The 27,651-nt window shown below is 33.9% G+C and overlaps 2 protein-coding genes across 5 annotated transcripts in view; both read left to right on the forward strand.

Moving 5' to 3' along the window:
* RABGAP1L (RAB GTPase activating protein 1 like) overlaps positions 1 to 27,651 on the forward strand; it is a 657,995-nt gene that overhangs the window by 231,071 nt on the left and 399,273 nt on the right.
* Positions 9,929 to 14,943, forward strand: GPR52 (G protein-coupled receptor 52). 2 transcript variants are annotated; one of them, XR_014816277.1, is made up of 2 exons: positions 9,929 to 10,647; positions 11,533 to 14,943. XR_014816277.1 is itself a non-coding variant. In XM_013989618.3 (2 exons), the coding sequence occupies exon 2, from the start codon at positions 11,978 to 11,980 to the stop codon at positions 13,061 to 13,063; it is 1,086 nt and encodes a 361-aa protein (XP_013845072.1). In that variant the 5' UTR covers positions 9,929 to 10,647; positions 11,786 to 11,977; the 3' UTR covers positions 13,064 to 14,943. The 2 variants fall into 2 exon arrangements, 1 of the variants encoding a protein (XP_013845072.1); XM_013989618.3 differs by having other exon boundaries at positions 11,786 to 14,943.

A 27,651-nucleotide genomic window follows, 5' to 3' on the forward strand; every position in this document is an offset into this window, starting at 1 on the left:
GCTTTACTAACCAACAGGTACTGCAGCTCTCCTTTTTTAAGTGTAAGGCAAATAATGGCCTTCCTTCCCACTGAGCCCAGGCTGAGCTTCATGAGCCCTCATCACTAGCTCACAAGATAAATCACTGCTAGTTTGAAAATAAGCCAATGATTTTAGGGGAAAAATACTAAAAAGCAGATGGCTATAAATAAAACAGAAGGGTATCAAGGAGTCTATTCCCAGCCAATTCTCTTCTGTCCGTAAATGCCGGAAAAGTGCTGTGTTAGCACCATATGTTACTACATTTGTTACCTGAATCTTGCTCATTAGTTATTGGAAGGGAACAAATGAAACTTTGAAAATAAAGACTTACCTTGTTTTTCTAAGATAAAATAAAGCATGTTAATCTGAAGTTTTAGTTTCCTAATCTGGGCATCTCTGAGAAAATCATAAATTTTGTTACATTTTGGTTCAAATCCTTCAAAGATCTTACCACTGATCTTTATAAATAGGACCTTCATGAATTTTCTCTTGATAATCTCATTACATTCCTCTGTTGCACTTTACATTTCAGTGATGGTTACCTGTTCTAGCCCTTCTCTACTAGACTGTGAACTCTATGAGGAAAAGTCTCAGAACCTTGCACAATACCTAGCATGCAGTAGGCCTTCAGTAAATGTTTAAATTAATTGAACTCTAATTTGGTGACTCTGGGCAAAATGCTTTGGCAGTGAGTAAATTTTTTCCACTTTTAGTTTATTCTAGAATAGAGCAGTGAAGACTAGAGCTAAGAAGCAAGTTAGAAAACCAGAAAATGCAGATTTTGTGCCAACTCTGAATCATTGAGTTCAGTTCAACATGCATTTATTGAATAATCAACATTTCCTGCTGCTCATGAAGTTTGGTAACTTGTATGGTTAGCAGAGCCACGTTGTTTAATATGTATAGAATGAAGAGAGGAATATAAGGGATGTAAGAAATGCTTCAACTGTTGTGCTGAAGTTTGTGTTTCTTGTTTTTTTTAATTTGGACTCCAGAGACAACTTGTAAAGACAAGAGCATGAGTACTTCAAATTTTCTTTCGAAAACTGAGTCATAGATGTTGCATTTCAAGCCAAGTAAAGGTTTGATTATTTTACACTTCATGGCTTTTTAAAATTCCAGTTGCTATAACAACTTTGATATTTCTTTATTATTTTTAGCACTTCAGTTGCCATAACAATAAGATATCTTAAAAAATAGCAATTTTCTTTTATAAGGGAAAAATCTCTTTCAATTAAAAATGAATTTAATCAACATTTCTTTCCTATAATGTGAACCCATTATTTAAGATGTAATTGTGCTGTTCTGTTTTCATATAATTTTAACAGACTTTCCCAGAAAATATTTTAAGGTTCAACTTTTTCCTCTGTTTTTTTATTGTACAAAAATTAAAGAGAGGTGGCTGTAATGGACCCATTCTTAGATATTAGTATTTGATGGGATTTCATTGATCTAAAAATCTCATTAAACAATTTAATTTCCAGATTTGTTATTTAAAGTAAAAGAAGAACATGATTGATGGGTAGCTCTTACATCAACCATTTAAGAAAGCTTAGGTTTTCCTTCTCTCACTCACTATCTCTCTCTTTTTTCTATGGCTGCACCTATGGCACATGGAAGTTCTCTGGCCATGGTTCGAATTGGAGTTGCACCTGAGGCCTACGCCACAGCCATGGCAACATGAAATTCAAGCCACATCTGCAGGCTACACCACGACTTGTGGCAACGCCAGATCCTTAACCTACTGAGTGAGGCCAGGCATCAAACCCACATCCTCATGGACACTCTGTCAGTTCTTAACCCACTGAGCCACAGTGGGAATTCCTCCGTTTTTCTTAAGTTATTTTGAAGTGTATTTATGTCTATTATCATATTAAAATAGTTACCGCCTCACTTACCTAGCAGTAACTGACAGCTCAGACCTGAGCTATGGCACTTTACTTATAGAGCAATACTTCTGTTTACTCTTTGATGAAAAATTCTTATAAACTTGGTTTCTGCTATTTAATCCTCTAAAAAAAATTAAAGATAGCAAATTAGAAGAGGAAGGAAGAGTACTGCTCTATTTATATAGTGTCAAAAATATAAGGAGCTGTATATTCTTTTCTGTGCAAATGGAGTCAGAAAATACAGGGAGCTATATGTTCTTTTCTAGGTACCTAGTTACTTGTAGAAATTTTTAACAAGCCTCTTTAAAAATATATGTATATTGAATCAAACAGCTACAAAGGTATGATTTTACTATAAGATAGTTTTCTAATTGGCATTAACAGGGATGATCCCAGCCTACCAGACAAACATTGCTATGTTCAGAATTCTCAATTTAAGACACAGAGGAGCGGATGATACATCTTATAAAGATTTAAATGTAAAATTGAATAAAGTAAAACAAAATTTTTAAAAATTTAAAAAAGGGAAACCTTCAGTTATTGGGATTTGCAGGATCTATGTAGCAGATTTTTATGGACCAAGGTTTGGTAATTTTTATATTACTGTGTGGCTAATCACATAAATTTCCCAAGATGCTTGTTTGGGTTTACATAATGTATTTCTTTTAAGAATGTATTTTTTAAAGGGAATGTTGAGGGAGATGGCAACTCAAGAGAAAAGTGAAGGTATTGTTTTAAATTTCCTAATCCCAACAAATTACTCGTAAGTATGGTTTTTAAGGAGAAATGATTAAACAAAAAGCCTGTTGATATTAAAGAATATGTTTACTATCAGTGAGTTTTGAATAGCTGCTATATGCTTTTCCTGGTTTGTATTTAGTTTCTAATTCATACCAACTTTAAAAGTATTATTTTACCTCATTTTTGCAGAAGGAAACTGAGACATTTGGAGAGAATCATGTACTCAAGGCCTCATAGTTAATGACTGCTGCAGCCAGTGCTAACGCAAATCTGGCTCATTCTAAAGCTTTATTTTCTTCTCTAGGTCATGGTCTTTCCTAGACTTCAAACTTAATAAATATGCATTAAAGGTAATAATGTGACCTGGAGAAAATGGAAAGATCATACTGTTTCTGGCTTTATTTTATTGCTTTATGTACTGTTTTTGCCCAATTAATTTTATTTTAATTAATATTTTATATTTGTGAGTTTCCCCTACTGAGTTAAAAATGCACATAAATTAGTATTTTCTTTGTCCATTTTCCTTTGTGATTGACTAAAAATAATGGATTCTCTCAAAGGTTTTACTTTCTCAGCCAGTTGTCGTAGATCCTAGCTAGCTAGGGCAGTATCAGAGTGTTGTGTAACTGACATTTAATAAGAAGCCTTTTCTCACTCAGTGTCTCACTTGCATCTGGGCTGTTGTGTCTGTGAGTACAAACACTGAGCCATGAGTCAGGTATAATGATTGAGAGAGTGTGAAAGTAGACACGGGCTAAATGTACTTATTCTGTCCAGCAGTATCTGTTCTTTTAGACATTTCAGTAGCCCTCATTCTTGATGGGATTTTGCTTAGGAGGATTCTGGTGTTTTTCTTTTTAAACATCAATATATATGATTTGCTGGCAGTTCCTTAAAATTCACGCCAGTGTTTTAACTCTCTAATTTGATGGTTTTGTACTGAAATGAGGGCACTTGGAATAAGCAAATGTAATTATCTTTATCATTCTCCTAGGCTATAGCTTATATATAGATGAAATGCACAGATCTTAAGTGTTACATTTTGGTATGTTTAACATATATGCATGCATATAACCCACAGTTATTAAAATACAAAATGTTTTCATCATCCCTGAAGGTTTCCTTATACCTCTTGCCAGTAAACACACATACACACCTCTGAGGCAACTATGTTTTGATTTCTTTCATCAAAACTTAGTTGTATCTGTTCCAGAACTTCATTGAATGGACATATCACAATTTGTTTATCCATTCCCTGTTGATGAAAGTAAGGGATATTTCTAGTCTTCGGCTATTAAAAAAAAAAAAAAAAGCCCACTATACAACATTTTTATACAAGTCTTTTATAGATATATGTTTTTATTTGCATTGGATAGGATTGATGGATCATAGGCTAGATTTGTTTGATGTTATAAAAAACTCCCAAACTGTTTTAAAAATTTCCAAACTGGGCCATTTTACATTACCACTAGCAATTTATGAGAGTTTCAACTGTTCTGTATCTTTACCAACATTTAGTTTTTAGCAATGGCTTAATTTTATCCATTCTAGGGGCTGTATAGTGGTATCCTATTGTGATTTTACTTTGTCTTTTCTTTTTATTTATTTTATTTATTTATTTATTTATTTTGACTTTTTGCTATTTCTTGGGCCGCTCCCACGGCACATGGAGGTTCCCAGGCTAGGGATCTAATCGGAGCTGTAGCCGCCAGCCTACGCCAGAGCCACATCTGCAACCCACACCACAACTCACGGCAACGCCAGATCGTCAACCCACTGAGCAAGGACAGGGATCAAACCTGCAACCTCATGGTTCCTAGTCGGATTCGTTAACCACTGCACCACGACGGGAACTCCAACTTTGTCTTTTCTTAATGACTATTGATACTGAGTATTTTTTTTTTTTCATTTTCTTGAATGTCCATCTATGTATCTTCCTTTGTGAAGTGCTTTGTTGGTATTTTCCCATTTTTAATTGGGTTATTTGCATTTTCATTAACTGTAGGAGTGCATTTTGTATTTTGGATGTAGGTTTTTTGTTAGATAAATGTTTTACTGGTATTTTCTCTCAGGCTTTTGGCTTGCTTACTGATTTTCTTTTCTTTTTGAAAAGCAGAATTTTTATTTTAAGTATATTTATTTTTTGTGTTTATATCTATGACCATTCAAATAAACTTTTGTGTACAGTATGAGGAAAGGGTCTATGTTTATCTTCCTCCAGTTATTAAAACTTTTCTAGTACTCTCTACTGAAAAGATTTTCTTTTTTTCCTTGACTCGTTTTAGAGTCTATTCAAATTCACTTGGTAATTTTGGGTTTATTTTTGGTCTATTTGTTCTTTTAAGTAATCCGTTTGCCTGTGCTCATGCCAATCTTGATTATCATGGCTTTATAGAAAGTCTTGAAATCAGGTTGTGCCAGTCTTCCATTTTTTTCTAATCCTTCCTTAAGATTGTTTTAGCTATCCTGGGTCCTTTGTGTTTAATATAAGGTCTAGGATCAACCTCTTAGTTTTACCAAAAACCTAGTTGGATTTTAATTGCAATAGCAATAAATCTATAGATCAATTTGAGAAAAACTAACATTCGTAACAATATGGAGTCTTCTCATACATGAAGATGGTATAGATCTCTCTCTCCCAGTTCCTTGGGACCTTTTCATTTTTCTCAGTGACATTTTGTAACTCTTAGGGTAGAGGTCTTACACATCTTTTTTAAAATTTATTCATGTTTTCTGTGTTTTGAGGCTATTTAAAATAGTTTATTGTTTTAAATTTTCATTCATTGTTGTTTGTTCCAAGTGTATGGAAACTCAGTGATTTTTGTATATTAACCTTGTATTCCGACAGAATTTACTCATTCTAATGGGCTTTGGAGTAGTTTTTTGGGGGTATTTCTTCTGTATACAGTCAAGTATTGCTTTTCTTTTATTACTTAACTGTTTCTTTGTCTTGCCTGTTATGCTCATCAGGATCCCCAGAACACAGTACCTGGAAGCAATGAGAACAGACCTCTTTGTCTTGTTCCCAGTCTTAAGGAAAAAACATTTACTCTTTCACCATTATGTATCATGTTAGCTGTAGGTTTTCCTGGGGAGTGTCTTTGTGAGGTTGAGGTTTTTCTTCTGTATTGCCACTAACTTAACATTTGTTAAGTATTTTTAATTGTCAGTGACTTGCCATGTAGTAAAATTAACTTATAAACTTGTTTTCTGCTCTTGAGGGGTCACAAAATCAGTGAATTTTAATATATGCCACTTCAGAGGGTTTATTTTTTCTTTAGCACTGAAACAAAGTTGCTTTGATACTACACCTGATAGTACATTTAAAACTCTACACTTTGATACTACATTTTGCAACATTTGTCATTCTTTTTTTTCTTTTTTTTTTTTTTTGGTCTTTTTAGGGCTGCACTTGTAGCAGGTATATGGAGGTTCCCAGGCTAAGAGTCGAATCCGAGCTGTAGCTGCTGGCCTATACCACAACCACAGCAAGGAGGGATCCAAGCCACGTCTTCGACCTACACCACAGCTCAAGGCCAGATGGCTGACCCACTGAGCAAGGCCAGGGATCGAACCCATGTCCTCTTGGATACTAGTTGGGTTTGTTAACTACCAAGCCACGATGAGAACTCCCTGTCATTCTTGAAATGATAAATAAACAATCATTATCTCATACTAGATATGTTTTTTCAAAGCAGTTTTTTTCAAATATATTGAATAGGGCTTATGTGGAGGTATAGGTGAATAATATTGACCTTAATTTGAATAGATTAGGAGGCTAATTATATCCCCCCCCGTTATTTGGCCATATGTTTTACAGCTTTCTAGTGAAGCTTGTATGTCATACAAGGGACTGTAAGGAACTTTGTATACTCAAACTTTATAAAACTGGCTATTAGTGTTTTTCTGTCTTCTTATAGACTTCTCAAGCTATTATATATGCTTTGTATTAAAACTATACTAAACACTTATTTGTTCAGCTCCTTTTCTATGCCCAACACTGTAGTGAGGGCACTTGAGATATAGTGAGAAACAAAACAGTTGCTCCCCTCATGAAGCTTGTGATCCAGTCAGGAAGACAAAACTGAACAAAAATAGATTATAAACTATAAGTGTGGGAATCTGGTCTAATCCAGGAATTCAAGTTTGGTTTCTCTGACGAAGAAGTAGTGTTTGAACTGAAGCCTGAAGATTGTATCTGAATGAGCTAAAAGAAATGTGATGACATATTAAGCAGTGGGTACAAATATCCTGTGGCAGTAGGAAACATAGCAAATATGTGTGTGTGGGGGGGAGGGTGGATTATGGGAGAAAGAATCAGTTTAAGTAATCCTAAACAATGTAGAAGTTAAATTGGATAGATACTTGGAGACCAGATTTTATAGGATCTGTTAGGATTTTATCCTAAGGGCAGTGTGAAACACTGAAGCATTGTAAACGGAAGTGATGTCATCTGGTTTGCATTTTGGAAAGAATATTCTCTGTTTTGCACATAAGTGATTAAAGAGAGGTCACAGACAACTCAGGAAGACCAGATTGGAAGCACTGTAGTGGTCCCATACAACTTGATGTGGACTCTAGCTTACTTAGGGCAGTGACAGTGGAGATGACGAAAGGTTAACAGATGGGAGGAATAGAAATAGGCAAATTCTGAATCCATACACCTTTTCGTTCTTTGAAGAAATATGCTTTAAAAACTTTTTACTTTATGCTACATTTGCTTTTTATGATACTGGTTGTGCCTTTCTCCTTGACAGTGACTGCCTACTGTTTATCCCATTTACCATTGATGGCTAGTGATCCTCTCTTCCTTTGTTGTTTAGATCTTATTGAGTAATTGCTGGAGTTGCTTAGAGTCTAATAATGAAATATTGGTATATATAAAAGAGCGTATGAAACATATTCAGGTATAAATGAAAATTTCCACATCTGTGATGCATCATGTCCAAAAGTTATACAGATTTGGCTGTTAGAAGTAATTCTGAAGTAATGCCAAATAATAATTCCTCTTAGATACTTCACAACTAGCATTCATCAGTTGAAAAAGAGAGGGGAGCAGTTGATAATGACTGTAATAAGAATAGCAATAATAAAACACCTAATGATCCCCGAAATGAAGAGAATTATGTCTAGTATAAAAACAGAGTGCTTTATGTCATGAGCTATGTAAATATGTGATATTAATGCTCTTGTTATGAGAGCTTCACATTATAAATTAGTTTCTACTACAATTGAATAAGAAAAAGAGGGAAGAAAGGAAGGAAGGTCAGGGGCTAGGAGAAAGAGTCCACTGCAGAAAAGAAGGAAATTATCTTGGTAGAAGAAAAGAAGCTTAGTGAGTCAAAGGTCTGCTTCTTGAACTCTCCTCTCATATTATCATGTATCTTTGGCAGAATGTACAACTGGGGATCATTTACAGTTTTCTTAGACTCAAATTCATAGTATTTGCTGGAAATTAATGTCACACTAAAGTGATCTAGTATTTGAATTTTGCTAAATGAGATTTTTTTGCCATTTCTTTGATTTATAAACTATTACAATTCAAAAACTGAAAAATAATACACAGTCTATACTTTTGAAATGACTTGTTTAGATTTTGGTGTCAAGGTAGCTTTAATAATTAATAGAATTTTATTTTCCAATGGTTTTGTAGTAAAGTTCATTTTTTTACTTTTCTTTATGTGGAATTCATGACCTGTCTACCTTCATGAATATTTATTAGTGTAATTTTTATTTTGAATATTTGTTATTATTGTGAGAGTGTTAGTTAAATCCAGTCTTGTTTGATTTTCATACTTTCATATATCCCTAACAGTGAGAATATGTCTCTGTAAAATAGGACTTTCTAGCTTTTTTGTATTAAATGTAAACATTTATTTCAAATCTCAATTTGGTACTATTCTGAGATTGTTATTCTAACTTGTTTTATAAATTTTTCTGGTATTGAGAAATGTACTTCCATTCTATATTTCACTGAGCCCCCTGAAGATTTTAACAAAGATATGGTGTTCCTGAAAGACAGTTCAACTTGAGGAAAGAATATCATTTTTGATTATTTAGAAATCATTTTTTGAAATCCAAAATAATAAATCTTAGACATTTCCCAACTACCTGCTTAAGTGGGAAGGAGAGGAGCATCAAAATGTCCTTAAGAACGACAGTATTGACCTGTCTCATTTCTGTTTTCACAGTTTCATAATAGTAGGCAAGTTATATTTATCTTCTCTAGGTACCTAATTTCTTCCTTTGAAATGTGATAGTGATGGGTATCTACTTCATAGATATGTAAGTTTTTAACTGAGAAAAATATTTAAGCATATAGCATAATGCTTAGTACACAGGATGTTCTTAAATGTTGATTATCTTCATTTTCATCTTAAATTTCCTAATTCAATTCTGAAGTAATTGCAAATTTATTCTAAGTCACCTTTAAGAAGTTTGCTGACCCCATAAGAAATATACCTAAAATAGTGAATGTTTGTCTATAGTAAGTCAAAATAAATGGAAATGTTTTAACTTCCATCATATAAATAAGATTAATTTGCTTTCTTTTGGGTATAAGTAACTCAAATACTATATGACAAAGTTCTTTGACTCTTTGACTCTCTATTAAGATAAAAAAGTAGACTAAACAATCATTCTATTTATTTCTAATATCTACTCCTTTGAAGCCATATTTAACCTTAAATATTACCCCAAGTAGATCTTATCATAGGGTGTTAGTTCCAATGCTTTGTTTGTACAGTTAAATACATCAAATTCAGCAATTTAGTGTGGGTGTGGCAGAGCTTTGAGAGATGATAAAATAACTTCTGTTAATCAAAATATAATATATTTTAGAGAGTAAAAATAATAGCTCTATCACTTGAGTTCATGGAGACTTAGCTGAGTTTTAATAATTAATAAGTTTTTTCTGCCAATGAGCATTAGATTACTGCTGACTTTTTAGTGTCATAGTACCTTGTGGTAGTTTCTCTACAGGGTTTAAAGGTATATCCCAGGGTTTTTTTCTTTTTTCTGTCCTGCTCATAGGAAATAATCTTTACACTTGCTACAAGGAGAATACCTCTAAAAATTCACACATGCCATTAATATGTTGTAAGGATCGGTCATTTCCATTGTCTTCTTTTGTCAATCTTGATCGGAGCTTGCCGAGTAAGTCTATAAGCCTGCATGTGCCTGGCAACTGTTACCTAGTGACAGTTTCAGCTGCAGTAGCCATTGGCTGTGCTGTGCTGTTGATTGGGGCAGGAGGACCGAGTCACCTTTCTGATGGTGAGTTCTTCTGCATCAGCTCAGGATGAGGAGGAGGAGCAGGGCTTCGGCTCAGGTGGAGGCAGTGATTCTGAGAGATTGTGAAGAATATACCGACAGCATCTTGGTAACTGCATCACAGTAAATCGGACCTCTGAATCAAGCAGCCCAGCCTAGCAGCTAAGAGTGAATGTAGGTGAGAAGCATTGTTTTATTCCTGTAACAAGAGAACTATTTTGTGATAAGTGAAACTAGGAATGTACAAGGAGGAATATCCTGTGGCTATTATAAAAGAAGACAGACTTCGCTGAGTGACTTGGTGGTGCACACAAGAAAATAACTTTCAAAAGAATGCTTTCTCTTAAGCTGCTGCATTGTTCCTGAAGGAAATGTTTTTACTTCTAATGCATATTAATTCTTGAAAAGGTATGACAACAAAGCCTGACAAGAGACTCTGTGAAATGCCTATACTTTAAAAGAGACTTTTGACAAATGTTAACCTGATATCAGAATGACCTTGGAAGCCTTTTGGATGGATTCTATCCTGCCTGCCTTTCAGTATTGCAAACTCTAGGATTTAAACTCATCTTGATGCTTTAGAAGTATTTTAAAACAAGAACATCTTATAATCTACCTGATGGCCCCTGTGTTAATTGAGCACTTGCTCAAAATAGAATACAGAAATAGAAGAGGCACTTTCTTAACATATGGCTGCTATATAACTGCAAATATAACAAACAAGGTAATTTTCCACTTTCAAAAGATTTAGTTGAAGTAATGATTTAACGTGTTAATCATTTAATGAAAATAGAGAAGATATAGAAATATAGATTATAAAGCTTACTAGAAATACCTAAGAAATAAGTAATGGCAGCATTTTTAGTCAAATAAGCTCAGTATAGAGAAAAGTTTTTATTATTGTCTAAATTTCACATATTTTACATTTATTTGTGAGATGTAGGTGTGGTTGCAAAGGTGAGAAATAACTTTGAGCTGTATATTTTATGATCATGTACCATTATAAGGAAGGTGACGTATCAGCTAATGAAGGTTATTTTCAGTTATTGATGCTGAAATGAATAGCAAAAGTGATTTATTTTCCTTTTGAGGAAGTAGAAGTTACATTTCTGGTGGTAGCACCAGTAACGGTCATGGATTAAAACTGTTTTCATCTGAATGCTTTAAAAAAAAATGCATGCAGAATTAAAACTTCACAACTTTATCATATTTTGTCAGTGTTGACCCATTTGTGTATTATCTTCCCTACTGGAAATATGCTTTTTTTCCCCCTTCATAAGAGTTATAGGGCAGTCTGGAGTCTGTTACCTCTGTTTTGCTCCTCTGTGCCCAAATAGAGATGAATCTTTTGGAATTAACCTTATTGGAGAAGGGAGTTCTTAGCTTTTGAGAGAAAAGAGAAGGAAATGGATCTTAAAGTTGACCCACCAGCATCAAACCCTGAACTGAGTCCAAAGACACTCTTTGCCACAATGAACTTTTTCTCAGCTTTCCAACCAAATCTGAGATCTTAACTATTTAAATTCTAAAATATGATTCCACTTCTCATGACAGATGAAACAGGAAGCCTGAGACTATTTAAGACTTTTTCTTTTCTCATTCTTTCTAGTTGATGCCTAAGAAACTACCTTTCTGAGAAGAACAAACGGCCCACAAAAGCTTTTCTGCCCTTGGCAATTGCTTTTTTTTCTTTCACAGATTGAATTTTTCTTATACATGATATTATTAAGAAGTCTATTTTCTCTAGAAGTGCCTTATGTCTGCAAAAAGTTGTTTGAAAGCCCCGGAGGAAGCTAATCAGTGACCTTTTCTTCACCTCCTTTCTATCTTATTCCCCTCCCATTCCCCCCCCCCCCCCAAAGCTGAGGTGTGTTATTGCTGCACTGAGGCTGATGAAGAGACTTGAGTACTCCCTGGGATGCTCAGCTGTGACAGAAGCACTGCCACTGTCTACCGAAGCTGGTTCTGAGACTCTCATGGGCAGAGTTTAGCAGATGCTGGGCAGGGCACCTGCTTGCTGTAGCCAAGGCTGCAGGTTCCTTTAATTCCAAGCCATGAATGAATCCAGGGGAATTGAATGGAGGATCCTGAACATGAGCAGTGGCACTTTGAATGTGTCTGAACGTCATTCCTGTCCACTTGGATTTGGCCACTACAGTGCGGTGGATGTCTGCATCTTTGAGACAGTTGTTATTGTCTTGCTGACATTTTTAATCATTGCTGGGAATTTAACGGTCATTTTTGTCTTTCACTGTGCTCCACTCTTACACCATTATACGACCAGCTATTTCATTCAGACGATGGCATATGCTGATCTTTTCGTTGGAGTTAGCTGCTTGGTTCCTACTCTCTCACTTCTGCACTACTCCACAGGTATCCATGAGTCACTGACTTGCCAGGTTTTTGGATATATCATCTCCGTTCTAAAAAGTGTTTCTATGGCATGTCTTGCTTGCATAAGTGTGGATCGCTATCTTGCAATAACCAAGCCTCTTTCCTACAATCAACTGGTCACCCCTTGTCGCCTGAGAATTTGCATTATTTTAATCTGGATCTACTCTTGCCTAATTTTCTTGCCTTCGTTTTTTGGCTGGGGGAAACCTGGTTACCACGGTGACATTTTTGAATGGTGTGCCTCTTCTTGGCTCACCAGTGCCTATTTTACTGGCTTTATAGTTTGTTTACTTTATGCTCCTGCTGCCTTTGTTGTCTGCTTCACTTACTTCCATATTTTCAAAATTTGCCGGCAGCACACCAAAGAAATAAATGACCGGAGGGCCCGATTCCCTAGCCACGAGGTGACTGCCTCTGGAGAGACTGGGCATAGCCCTGACCGTCGTTATGCCATGGTCTTGTTTCGGATAACCAGTGTGTTTTACATGCTGTGGCTCCCCTATATCATCTACTTTCTTCTCGAAAGCTCCCGGGTCTTGGACAATCCAACACTATCCTTCCTAACAACCTGGCTTGCTATAAGCAATAGTTTTTGTAACTGTGTGATATACAGCCTCTCCAACAGTGTTTTCCGGCTAGGCCTCCGAAGACTGTCTGAGACAATGTGCACATCTTGTATGTGTGTGAAGGATCAGGAAGCACGAGACCCCAAGCCGAGGAAACGGGCTAATTCCTGCTCCATTTGAAGAGAACTACAAAGTAAATCAAATGTAATCTGACAGTGGTTTTGGATTGTATTCTTGATCCACCTGGAAATTTGCCACCAGAGAAATATTTACTTGAATGGTTGACTATGAGAGGAAGGGACTAACAGTTTCTTTTTTTTCTTTTTCTCCTTTTTCATGGGAAAAAAATGAAAGAAAAAGATGTACAGAGGGTAATCTCATGAGGTAATTGTAGCGTGTGAGTATAAATGTGCAGTAATAGGAACAATTAAGCACTGAGGATGAAGAAGTGTCTCAAATCTTCCACAGGGCATGAGCAAAGCCCCTGGCATCTGTCTCTCTATCTGACTGGACTCTCCTGTCTCTGTCTCTCATTCTGTCTGTCTCTGTCTCTCTCACTCTTTTTGTGTTTATGGAAATTACTTACATAAATTGCCCTTTATAGAAAAATGCTACATATTATATATGTGATAATGCATAATCTTTTGCATCAAAGTGTACTTTTAAACTCACTAATCTACTCTGTAAATTGTCTCTCTATGGAGGATGCCTAGTAAGCATTGTGTTTTATTACTTGCCACAAAACCCTTTTGCTTGTGTTTTTATATTATCTGCAGCACAAAATTTTTGCTATGAACAAAAAAGATAAAGTGATTTTGTTTTTCTAGGTAAAATTATGCTCCCTCTTCCTTCCTAACAGCCTGCTATTTTTTCCTCCATTTTTTTTGATCTGCATCCTTTGGTACCTTAATCCAGAAGTGTCTTAGCTAATGAAAGAATCTACTATATAAAACAGTCATAATGTCGAATAATTTATTCCTTCCAACAAAACATTCTATCGACTGTTTGAGATATTGAGTTAAGTATTTTTAATGGCTTTAGGAAACATTTTAGTTTGATTTCTTTTGAATTAGTTCATGTGTCCAAAGTGGTGTCTTTTTTTCTGTTGTTGCTATAGTTAAGCTTTGTATTCATTTAAGAAAATTCATAAATAATTCTAATGCAGATGCAGGGTACTCACTCAGAAGTGAGGAATCTCTCTTAAAGCTAGTTGGTATATCTGTGTGTCCTTTTGTTTTTGTTTTTTGTTTTTTAAGAGTAAAACATTAACTTTTTTGTGTTAGGTCTACAAAGCTTCCTGTTGTGTCTACTAATTTACTAATTATTTGTGTGGTAATGCATTTGCACATAATATATTTTTTACAACAAAGAAAATGTAAATTACATTATGTGATATGTGCCTAATGTTTTCTTAGCACAATATATAGATCAATGTTGCTTAAGTCAACAACATTGGAAAAAAAATACAAAAATGTCTTTGAAGAGAAAAATGCTTTTGTGTAGTTGTTATTTAGATATTTATATAAGAGCGAGCTGCATTCTTAGTGCTGCTGAGAACACAGTTACTTAATTATCAAATACAGGTAACAATTGTCAGTATTTTCTTTTGTAAAGATTTGTTTTCATATTCAGAGGTTAAATTAACTTATTTTTTAGTGTGCTACATGGAATTATGTAATAAATTGTCAGGGGTTTAGATGTAGCAAAATGGCATTTGGGAAATTAGTAGTGAAGCAGATGTAAGTGCTAAAACATCATAAGTCTTACTTTTTTACCATAAGTTTCCTGCCTGACAGATATTTTAAAAATTTATATCAAACTACTGAATATTTTTCTTCTCAACATTTTTGATTTGTTTTATGAAATGGATTTGGAGAAATGTGCCTATGACTCTTCAAATTGGAAGCAAACCATGTTTGCACACTGGTTGTTTGACTTTAGAGGTCCTTTAGTAAAAGAAATGTCATCTTTTCATTGGGGTTGTTCTGAACCCATGTATATTTTTAAACATGTAAGAAAGGTTTAAAATAAAAAATAAAACAGTATTCTAAATATCAAAATTAGACTTTGCTTCAGTTTAATAAAACCCTTAGAGTAAGACTTTATTGTTGGTGGCATCAAAATTGAATTCTTTCACATTTCTGTGGATTGAATTGTTTGTATTAATTCTCATCTCCTGTTTGCCAGTGGCATCTTGGGTAAGTTGAAACGTGCCTTTTAAATTCAGACCAGCTGAAGGAGACAAAGTTGGAGGAAACATATACTACTAACTTTTCAGTTAACATAAATAGAACCTTTAACATTATGTATATTATTTGGAAGTCAGATTTTGATTCCTTTAGTTTGGTGTGTAAGTTTAGTTAGAGAAGACCTTAATAGGTCCTCTGCACAGAAAATCTGAGGATGTGTTTATTACATTTTCCTCTTTCAGCTTTTCCTCACGGTAGCTAATAACAATAATTATGTGCCAGGCACTATGTTTTACATATAGTTGAACATTTAATCTTCATCACAACCCTTGGAGATAAGACTGTTTTTATCCCCATCTTAAAGATGAGAAAACCAAAGAAAAGTGATTTATGCAACGTCACTAACTTAGTGCAGAAGGTACATTCATTGACACTCAGTTGGGCTGAAGCCAAAGCCTGTATACCGAACCATTATGCTATACTGCCTTTTTTCTCCCCCAGAGCTTACACACCTTATACTTCTGCCTCTACCTTTTCCCTGCAAAACCTGAGTTTTCCTTTTTCACACCTAAATCTTTTGCTTCAGTTCGTATCTTGTGCTATATATATATATATATATATATATATATATATATATATATATATTTATTTTTTTCCTTTGATCGTATTAAAAATCTCTTTTATTAAAGCAGTAGTCTGATAAGCCCAGACTTGCTACTTTAGTCTGTAATCAAACTGAAACGGTGGGACACGACATCTTCTTGACATTACTTTTGTTCATTTTTGTTATGCTTTCATTGAATATCTTTTTCAAGTCCCTATAAATTTTATTGAAAAAAATTTTTGAAGGAAAAGAGTAGAGAAGGAAAGCTTTATTTTAGGCTTAAAGGAGCGCTTCTATAAGGCAAGTTCTTGGCTTAGATTCTTCATTTGCTGTGTTGCATGTGCAACTCTAGAGTAAGCCACTTCCTTTTAATATATCTTAATATGTTTATATAGTAAGATAATACTTATTTTGAAACTATTCTGTCTTTTTTAGATCAATGTGTTTTAAGAATAGACAGCATAATCATTATTCTTACCATTATCTTGTATTCTATGGTAGTTATCCAATTTGGTTATTAATGACAGCTAAACAATAATGCTGTCATCTATTACTAAAGGTTCTATTATCTGTGGAGTCATTCCTAAAATTATGTAGTGGTAGAAGGCTTTATAACCTACTGGTATGTACAACATGGACTGAAACCCTGGCCCTCAAAAGCTCTTTGGCCCTACGTAAGAAACTAAATGGTCCAAGTCTTCAGTTTTCTCATGAGGGAAAATCCAGAGACTTGTACCTCCTATTAGGCTGGATTTGAGAACTAAGACAATGTAGTCTATGCATTCAGTGTGGCTCCTGACATATAGAAAGCGTTCAGAATATGGTAGCTGCTGGCTTATTATCTTTGTGTGACTGCCATTTTTATTGCCATTATAACTTAAAGATCACTAATTCTAACTTGAGAAAATTATATTTTATATCAGAGTTTCCTAAAAACTATAGCATTTTTTTCAAGTCTGTATAAACTCAAATTTTGGCTTAAACTCAGATGATTTTCAGTGTAGAAAACTTCCATAGGAGTTCCCGTCATAGCGCAGTGGTTAACGAATCTGTCTAGGAACCATGAGGTTGCGAGTTCAATCCCTGGCCTTTCTCAATGGGTTAAGGATCCAGCGTTGCCGTTAGCTGTGGTGTAGGTCGCAGACGCGACTTGGATCCAGTGATGCTGTGGCTCTGGTGTAGGCCGGTGGCTATAGCCCCGATTAGATCCCTAGCCTGGGAATCTCCATGTGCTGCAGGAGTGGCTCTAGAAAAGGCAAAAAGACAAAAAAAAAAAGAAAAAAAAAGAAAACTTCCATAATCTCTGATAGCTCATTTCCCAGGAATGAAGACATCATTTGAGATGAAAGCTGTCCAGCAAGCAGATGTTGGGCTGAGACAGGGATGACTCTGAGATTAACCTACCTCCCTCACTTTATTGTATGAAATATATGTAAACATATTTCCTTCTTCAGGTTGGCAATAGTAGGAAAGGATTGTTCAGGAGTATCTTGTCATTTTTCTTTGCATTTTAGTTTTCCTCACTTACTAAAATTGAATTTAAGGTATTTTTCCACATACACGTTACCTAGAAGGAACAAATACAAACAAGCAGATTCACTCTACATGTATCATTCATTACATAAGATTATAAATGAAGTTATAGCCTTAAATGACTTTCTCTGTGTCTCCCTGCCGTGGGAGCTAATCCTTAGATGCGGAAAAAGACATAAATATATGATAAATAGATGTAAAAGATTAAGGTATGGGGAATTTGCTAGTATAACATGCTGAGCATAGTATCATTTGTGTCCATGTAGGACCATCGCAATGCACAGGAGCTTATGTTACTGAGTTGATGCAATATTCTGATGTATGGGATTCAGCAGTTGGTCTTTTCCCTGAGTGAAATTTTAAGATTAAGAAGGATATATAGAAAGTGGCATTGTTTACAACCAAATGTATAGTCATTGAGGAAAACAAGATGACTTGAAAAAAATTCCCCTTTCACTATTTCTTATAAATGAAAGTTTTATCCAGTGCTAGTTTTGCTCTATAGTTTAAAATATTTTAACTTTAATAATTTAAGTGATTCTTTTTAAAAATATTAAAAGGGATATGATTAAGTTTTTCTTCTTTATTAATGTCCTGTTTAAAATTTTTTATAGTGAGCATTGACTTCTTTTATAATAGGAAAATTGTTTCGTTAAAGAGAATACTAACTTTAAAAATAATTTTGTTTCACAAAACAGTTTTTTTTTTTTTTTACAAGTAACATTACCCAGTTTTGTCACAATACTATTTTCTTTCAAAGACAGTTTATATAGTTTCTGACTCCTGTGATATTTACTATTTCAGGTAAAATTTTCAGAGAAGTTCGATGCCATTCTGCTTATGAAATTAGATATTCTTGACTTAATTTTGCTTCAACACAGTCAGTTTGAAATTATTTGCTGAATCTGCAATGGATCTCAATCACGTACTACTTTTTTATGCACTTTTTTTTTTTCAGTTCACCATTGATGGCACCTGTTAGCATTTTTCACATCTTTAAATAACTGAAGGATTGAAGGATGACCTTACATTAGGGAAATAGGGTCCAGCTCATGTATTGACTGCATTTCACAAAGACAAGATTCTGTTCTCAGTCCCCCATCCCCAAAGATCATGTCTGTACCTCTTTTTATTGCAGTATAGTTTATTTACAATGTCAGGTTAGTTTCAGGTATACAGTAAACTGATTCATTTGTACATATATATGTATAAATATATATATATATATATTCTTTCTTTATATTCTCTTCCATTATATGTTATTATAAAATATTGAGTATAGTTCCCTATGCTATACAGTAGGTCCTTGTTGGCTATTTTATGTATGGTTGTATGTATATTTTAATCCCAATCTCCTAATTTATCCTTCTCCCCCATCCTCTTTGATAATCCCAAATTTCTTTTCTATGTCTGAGTCTACTCCTGTTTTGTAAATAAGTTCATTTGCATTCTTTTTTTAGATTCCACATGAAAGCAATATCATATATTTGTCTTTCTCTGACTTACTTGGTATGATAATCTCTAGGTCCATCCACGTTGCTGAGAATGGCATTATTTCCTTCTTTTTTTATGCTGGATTAACTTGCTGTTGTATATATGTTATACCACATCTTCTTAATCTATTCATCTGTCGATGGGCACTTATGTTGCTTCCATGTCTTGACTATTGTAAGTAGTACTGCTGTGAACATTGGGATGAATGTATCTTTTCAAGTTATGGTTTTCTCTGGATATATGCCCAGGAGTGGGTTTGCAGGATCATATGGTAGCTCTGATTTTAGTCTTTTAAGAACCCTCCATACTGTTCTCCATAGTGGTTGCACCAATTTATAGTCCTGTTGACAATGTACGAGGGTTCTTTTCTCTCCACACCCTCTCCACCATTTTGTAGACTTTTTGATGATGGCCATTCTGACTGGTGTGAGATGATACATCATTGTAGTTTTGATTTGCATTTCTCTAATAATTAGCAGCGTTGAGTATCTTTTCATGTGCCTGTTGGCCATCTGTATGTCTTCTTTGGGAAAATGTCTATTAAGGTTTTCTGCACATTTTTTGTTTGTATTTTTTTGTTATTGAGTTGTATGAACTATTTGCATATTTGGGAAATTAAACACTTGTCAGTCCCATCTATGTTTTGAGAATATTCTTTCTTAGTCCTTAGGTTTTTTTGTTCTGTTTATGGTTTTCTTTGCTGTGTAAAAGCTTGTAAGTTTGATTTGGTCCCATTTGTTTATTTTTCATTGTATTTCCATTACTATAGGAGACAGAGCCAAAAGATATTGCTGCAATTTATGTTGAAGACTGTTATGCCTGTGTTTTCCTCAAGGAGTTATAATAGTATCTGGCCTTACATTTAGGTCTTTAATCCATTTTGATTTTATTTAAATGGTAACTTTTATTCTATTTTTATATGTGATTCCCTACAAAGGTGAAGAAAATTAGAGTAAAAATTCAGCATGAGACTGTTATTCTAATAGATATTTAACATGAAAGGTGTGTGTGATATCACTAGAGTGAATGGGACCAGATTTTCTCAGAGAATGAAAAAATTTTCAATGTATAGATGATAAATATCAAGAAACAGTTCATGATGATAGAAGTTACTGAATGAAAATATTTGTTTAAATTCTTAAATTTCCCCAAATGCTTCTTTATGCAAGAAGAATCACATTTATCTTTGACTTCAGACATTTGACTCCAATATTATTTTATGTTTTCTACTTAAGCAGGTATTACTAATGTCGATGCTGGTTAAAGTGCCCAAATACACTTTATAAATTCAAACTGATGACATTATTTTACATGGAAGGCCCTCACACATAGAAATCAAGTACAAAGTTATATAGCCTGTTCTTTAAACTTTGAAATATATCTTTGAATACAGTGCAAACTGTAGCAAAAAGTGACCAGTACATTTGTCTGAGGTTATGCCTGACACAAACAAATGTTCATGTATATACTCTGTGTAAAATACAATTTTAAAGTATTTATTTATGTTCCTAGTAGAGTTTGAGGCTTAAAATAGGTATTATTAGATTATACATTTTATAATAATAAACAGCCTCTTCTCAGTTATTCCATTTACTTTTCAAGGAATTTTATAATTAAAAATACTAAATTGGTAAAATTAATGTAATAATAGATTTGGGGAAGGTTAAAACATAATTTGTGAAGAAATAGGTTAAAACCCTGAAAATCTTGACTTTAATATTTTAATAAATTAAATTACATTTGAATTTTTCTTATATTTACTGTTTTGGCGAGGAAAAGATGATTCAAAACTATGTTTTTAGAATTGCTTGAAATTACCAGTTTCAAAGTAGAACATAGGTTCTTACTTGCAAGAGAACAACTTCTGTAGAATGTGTATCTAAGTTTTTCTGAAATTCTCTAGTCGTAAGTTAGATTTTTAAAATATAATTTGTACTTAAATTAAAAATTACAAATATGTATGCATTTAACATTTTATTCTCTTCAAACAGAATTAGAGGAAAAACTTGACATCCCAATGATTAATAATCATACTTCTACTTCTATTGCCCAGATACAACTTTTAAAAAAAAAAAACAACTATTGCATGTCTAAGGTCTTAAAACTTTCCTGGGTTTTTTAGATACATTTACTTGGAAATGCTTTTTGAAGTTTCATATTTAGGATGTAATGTTATTAAATAGGTCTTGTAATGGCTTCTGTTATTTCGATCATTGGCTTTGCATCTCAGCCCAACTTCCTCAGTTTCTAATTGTAGTTTAACACGTACAATTGAACAAACTATTAAAATTTATTAGAGGACTATACCTTGATTTACTTTTATAGATTTTGAAGCCCAGGACATCCCGTGGTAGCATTTGTTTGTGGGACGAAATAAAGCTGTGTGCATGTGGATATATGTGTATTTGTTAGAATGCTTTTTTTTTCCCCCAATGTTACAAACTTAGGAGAAAAAAAATCCCTGCATTCTCAATTTGTAGACGTTGTAAAGTGTTTAATTACTTTTGCCACAGTTAAAGGTACACATTTTAAAAAACATAATAGGATTTGATTTAAAATTCTTTGGTGAGATTGCTCATGATGTCCTAGTTTGGGAAAGTTAATGTGGGATATATTCAAATGATTCCATCTGTAATGAGGAAAATGCAGATAAGTACCTGTCTTTCTTATCAAGTGTTTAAGAATTTTAAAAAAACCCTGCATGTTAAAATTTGAAAAAGCTTTAAATGCTTTTGAACATGTGTAATGCCCTTGGAATTATGATTTAGATGTATTCTAAAAGTTTCTGTGAAGAAGCCCTATCTCATTTCACATATAGTAATCTGAGATAAGATTTTTAAGTGATCCTAACAAGATGATATACCCAGACAGAGATACTGCTGGCCATATGTCTTATGTTGCAATAGTTTTGCTTTTGATAAGGTTCTTGAATAATGTATTTATGGATGGCTGGTTGTAGAGTGATCTGACTCTTCTTCCTTGAGCAGAAAATGAAGACTTCCTTAGTTAAGACAGCAAAAATTCCATGCGAAATTTTATCTTTCAACTTATGAGATAGGAAAGATTACCTTAAGGTTAACTCTATGTTGAAGGTGGGATTTTGAGATCAAGGAAAATTTTAATGAGATGTATTATCAGCACTGCTTATTGTTTTGATATTCTTTAAAACAATTTCTTATCCATAGAGGGTAATGAAAGCTTGGCTCTCCTTTTAAAAACATGGCCGTTTGAAAACATCTGCTGAATATATTGAGATATAGTGACTGAATTGAACCATATTAGTTACATATTTAAAAATTATAGCCTTAGTGATGAGTTGTCAAAAAACACTATTCATATAACTACTTTTGAAAAGTAAACATGTCATAACTGTGCATTTTATGTTCTGGATATTCATTGTGATGGATTTGCAATGTTGTTGAAGTCATAATAGGATGGGTTTTTTTTTCTGAAACATTATGGTGGAAAAGGTTTTGACATTTCTGCTACAGTGCTTTGTATATGTCTTGGGTGTAGTCTAAAAGATAGTACCCAGGGAATCAGAAATACCAGTCTGAATTAGTGATGTTTTACATAAAGCCCTATTAATATACAATTTAGTTTTATTTCAATGAAGAAGTGTGGTTATAAAAAAATATAGAAGCTCAATTTAGGCTAACTCGGAATTGCCTTATAAATATCCTAGATGCAAGCTTTCTTTAGTTTCTGCCTTATACAGCAATTGAATTTAAATGAATTCTCCTAAGTTATTTGAAAAGTTTATTGTCTTATTGTCTTAAACATTTAAATTTTTCATTTTGTGATAATTTATGACTTTAATTAATGATATTCATGAAACGGTTTGCAAGATGAGTCATTGCAAAATTCAAATTGTTGAAATCTGAATTCCACCAAATATATTTGCATTCCATATCAACAAATTAGGACAATAAATATTTATTGGTTGTGTTTTATGTGTAACATAATTGTGGTTCTCCAAATACTCCTGGATGCTTTTAAGTCCAAAGAATAACTTCCTGAATTGTGGAATGTAAGCAAGAGAGCAGATTTTCTGATTTCCAGACTTTGAGGGAGAGATTGAAGAACAGTTTTAGGAACAATGCAATATATTTAAGAATTAGAGGGATTGATGCATTTAAAAAGATGAATTGACCTAAATATTTAGCCATGTGTTTAGATGCTTAGTCTCAGAGGATAACTTGGGATATTTGAAAGTTATTAAAGTGAAAGGAAAGGAAATGTTTAGTGTTCACTGTAGTACAAATGTGTTGTTAAGAGAATTACGCATTAGTTTTGAGATGCAGTATATTCAAAAGAAAATATTCTTTTATATGGATTAAGTCTAATTAGAGCAAATCATTAGGCCTTACGATTCAGACAAGAGCATTAACATGGGGAGAAGTAGCTTCAGGGACTGCATGTGAATGACACATCCTACCAACTCAGGTGTCATCCTAGACCGCTACTGCTTAGAGTGTTCTTTTCCCCTAATATTTGTCACCTGATTATTGGGGAGGCTTACTTCATGAAGGCTTTTTAATGACTGGCAGGCTTTAACTTGTCTCCTGTTAACCTAATCATATGATATGGATGTAATACTTTTTGATTAATAGAATCATTATATTTGTTCATTAGGTGTTTATCAGGTTTTTACTGTGTATCAGAGACTATACTAAATTCTATGTAAGAAAGTGAGATTTATTAAAACCAATTGTCAGTTCTCTGAGAGCATAGAGACTAGTAGGAGATATGTGGACCACATATAGATGACTACAGTATAAGATAATAGTTGACAAGTTAAAGTCCACTGCTTACTGTTGTAAATAAAGTTTAACTGATATATAGCCATAGCCATTCACTTGTGAATCAACCTGGGGCTGACTTCGTATTTCATACTGCAGTGGCAGAGTTAAGTAGTTATGACAGAGATTTTATGTCCTGCAAAACCTAAAATATTTGCTATTTGACCCTTTCAGAAAAAAAAATCCTGACCTCTAGTAAAATACATTATCTATACTTTGTGCTTGGTACTCAAAATAATAAAATGTTTTGCTTTTATCATTGCTAAGGATCTCATAAGGATTTCAACCTAATTCATCCAAATATCAGGAAAATTACCAGCATATGAGTAAAACCATAGATACTGATTCTTCCTTTATGATTCCAGCGGTTTGTCAAGTGATTCCCTCACTCTAAATAAAACACAGCACTATTTTTAATTAATTAATGCTTACCTTTTACAGTTAATCTACATACTTATTATATTTGTATATTTTCCTTTTTGGCTAAATTCTTTGGGTATAAAACTTCTTAGTCTTTTTATTCAACTGCTAATTAGTATATCATGCATTATTTTACCTTTAACTATGGAGTCGATAATACTTAACATTGGATGTAATTTTCAAGCATCCAAAGCATTTGTTAAACTTTCCTTCAATAAATGATAACCTTACAATCTCATAAAATTGATTTACTGATAAATTAGCAGTCCTCTTTTGTAGTATTCTAGTAAGCAGTAAAACAGAAAACTAAAGGGGCTAACTATATAAGAACCACAGTTATATGCAACTCTCAAATGTGTATTACTTGAGAGTTTATAATTCTACATTTATATATAACATTATTACTTATATATATTACTTATATATAACATTATTATATTCTTGGTAATATAAGTTAGAAAATTAATGAGTATAGTTGCACTCATGTCTATAGTGCAACTATAGGAATCTTACGTTTTTGACATTGTGAAGTGTCAAATGGTGTTTTAAACCAATTTACCAGAACATTTTGGTTTTCCTCAAGTCAAATGGATGAGAAAATGAATAAATGACCTTGAAACTTATATTGAAGATACACTTCACTTGGTTCATTAGAATAAGAGCAGACAGTTATATGTGCTTTCTATGTACTAGGTACTTTTCCATATCAGCGGTAGGAGAGCCACCATTTGAACTCATATAGTCTCGCAGAACACCCTAATAATTTGTTTTTTACATTTGTTGTTGTTTGTCTTTTTAGGACTGCTCTGGTGGCATAGGGAAGTTCCCAGGAAAGGGGTTGAATTGGAGCTGTAGCTGCTGGCTTACACCACAGCCACAGCAACGCCAGATCTGAGCCACGTCTGCGATCTACACCACAGCTCACGGCAACGCCAGATCCTTAACCCACTGAGCCAGGCCAGGGATCGAACCTGTGTCTTAGTCAGATTGATTTCCACTGAGCCATGACCAGAACTCCTGTTAATTGTATATTTTCTCTGATTGAATAAAAGGAAAATTTCATGTAAAGCTAGATGTTAAAAAATAGTAAATTATCAGGTTTCTCTTAGCCGTTTTAAGTGAATGATCTCAGAGGTTCATTAGGTCTTTTGCCTTTTCTTACAACAGTCAATGGACTGGAGGGTCTTAAGGGAAGACCCCAAGGATTTCTTATAGAGATAATTTGAGTGTTAAGATACTGTTTCTGCTTCTTCAGATATATACCAACTTTCCCTTACATAATTAGCATTTTTAAATTTTAGATAACTCTATAAAAGGACAAGTTATAGCTAATTGCTGTAAACTTATCTCAAAATTCTGTCTCTTCTAATTCTCATCCCTTCTACATGGCTAATTTCCCTTTTTTCATCCTCAGACAAGATTCATTTTAGTTGTTTTCATTTTTAATTTTTAAAGAAATATTACTCCTTAAGAAAATATAGGGAATATTGAAAAGGAAAAAAAAAGAGACTAAATCATCCATAATTCCATTACCCTTATATACCTAGATATAACAACTCTCCTTTTTTTTTTCCTCCTCCATTTTTCCATCATGGACCAGGACTTTTTCTATGTAAAGGATTTTTAATGTAGTTATTTTTATCTTAAGCATTTTTCTATGTTATTGCACTCTTTATAAACATCTTTGTAAATTAAACTTTGTCCCTATTTAGTATTTTTTTTTACCATTTTTAAGAAGGAGAAATACTGAGTCAAACTTACAAAAACATTTTAGGATTATTTATACATGTTCCCAAATTGCTTTCCAAAAGAAGTGAGCCAGTTTATCTTCACACCAGTAACTATCAAGCTATGTTGCTTTGCCACAAACTTGCCAGCAGCAATTCTACATTAACAAGTAAATTAAGGGAATTGATTTTCACTTTATCTCCTCCAAGCCCCTACAAGAAGTTGCTTTACTTAATGCGGTTTTTGTGGTATTTTTCTCGCTTGTACTAAACAATCAAACAAATTAAAAAAGAAAACCAAACCCAAAACTGGAATGGGTCTGCTGAGCCTCATTTAAACCAATGTGCTCAGATTCTTTATTTCAAAAGTCTTTGGGCTCAGATTATCGTTTCATTTTTATTAGTTCATGTTAAAGCTATGTGTTATCTTAAGACTGCTGAATTCTGTCAGTGCTGTTCTCTCATTATTGGTATTGTCTTCACCATTGCCTATTCGTTGCATGTTGTGTGTGCCACATAGCCACCTATATACTGGAGTTTAAGAAAGACTTAGAATATTTTCCTCCTTGTATTCTTTCACCTTTGTTATAGCTGTGGGGGAGGATCTTTTCCTAAGCAGAGACTTTTGAGGCCTGTGCCTTTGGGGTCTATGAGGACCTGAAGACTTCAGCTTCAAGGGCCGAGAACCCCACGTCCAGTTTTGGTCCTTGGGATTTTTCTAAACCACAGAACCATGGATATGGTTCCCACACTGGTGACTGGAGCTGTCTGTGGTGAGCAAGTGAGTGGCTTTACCACTTTGGAGCTGTCACACTTGGTGTGGATGTCTCAGATTCTGGGGATGCTTGTAAGAGTACCTTTTCTCCCTGTTCTTTTACATCGTCCTAGTTCTTTGGGGTGCTTTGTATATACTGGCTACTCAGTTCTTTGTTGAGCTGAGTGCAAAGTGCTCTCTCTTATAGTAAGTCATTTATTTGTTGAGTTGAATTGAATTGAATTGTTTGACTGAACTGTATTTTGGGGTCTGTCTCCTTTTCATCCCAACTCAGTTGAGAATGTGGTTAGACTGAAGATTACTTCAAAATCTTTTCCTCCCTGACTTTTTGTAGAGTGTTCACAAGGAAGCTATGGAAGAGAGTGTATTAGAAGAGATTAAAGATTATTTAACAGAACTATCCACTTGACTTGATTTCTTCCTTCCCAAATCCACATTCAGTGGACTTGTAGGCTTTGAATATGTGTTTTAAAGGAGGGTGAATGCATGTGGGAACAGCTCTGGATTTTGGATAGTTTTATTTATATTCAATTGAAACGAATATCTTTGTGATTTCTTCTCACTGTGATTATATAGAAAAAATTATAATTTCTACTTTATCCAAGAACCTTCGGTATATGTTAGTAGAACCATTGCTCCTATCTCCAGTCTTTTTCTTAGTCTTGAACCATTTTTTATAAAATATGTTTTTGGAGCTCATCAACAGCTTTTCTATGAATGTGCTCTAATATATTCTTTAAATGGATGAATATAATGTTCTATATGTGATATGAAAATTAACAGGAGAATGGGGTTATTATTTCCCTTTGGTTTATATACCATACTGCTTTTTATTCAGCACAGAAGTAAATTAGATATCTCTAATAGTTACATTTTACCACTTAACGTATTGAGTTTATTTTCAATAAACTCCTTGGTCTTTTTCATACATGTTCCTTCTGCCTACAGGTAGAGTAGTCTGTTTTTTTAAACACTATTTTACACAGTCTTTATCTCCTTTAAAATTTATCTCATTAGAGTTGGCTCTGTTGTTCCAGCCTTTTTGAAACTTCATTGTATCTTCCAATATATTCATTAAACATTTCCCACCTGCAAATGTGATAAACATCTTTAATGTGTAAATCCAGGGAATTGATGTTTAGTAGTCAAACAGTCTCAAACTGTCTTTGTCATTGTTCCCCAAGACTATCCTCAGGTTTGGTGTTTTGTTGTAAGGATTCATAA

The sequence above is a fragment of the Sus scrofa genome, chromosome 9 (assembly GCF_054392235.1).
Source record: "Sus scrofa isolate SSC_HxYL_T2T_F1_AM1 chromosome 9, Sscrofa_HxYL_maternal_Yorkshire_Landrace_v2.0, whole genome shotgun sequence".
In the NCBI taxonomy this organism is placed as follows: Eukaryota; Metazoa; Chordata; class Mammalia; order Artiodactyla; family Suidae; genus Sus; species Sus scrofa.

Excerpts from the sequence above, each read along its gene's own strand:
- GPR52 (XM_013989618.3), top strand. The coding sequence starts at position 11,978 with ATGAATGAATCCAGGGGAATTGAATGGAGGATCCTGAACATGAGCAGT.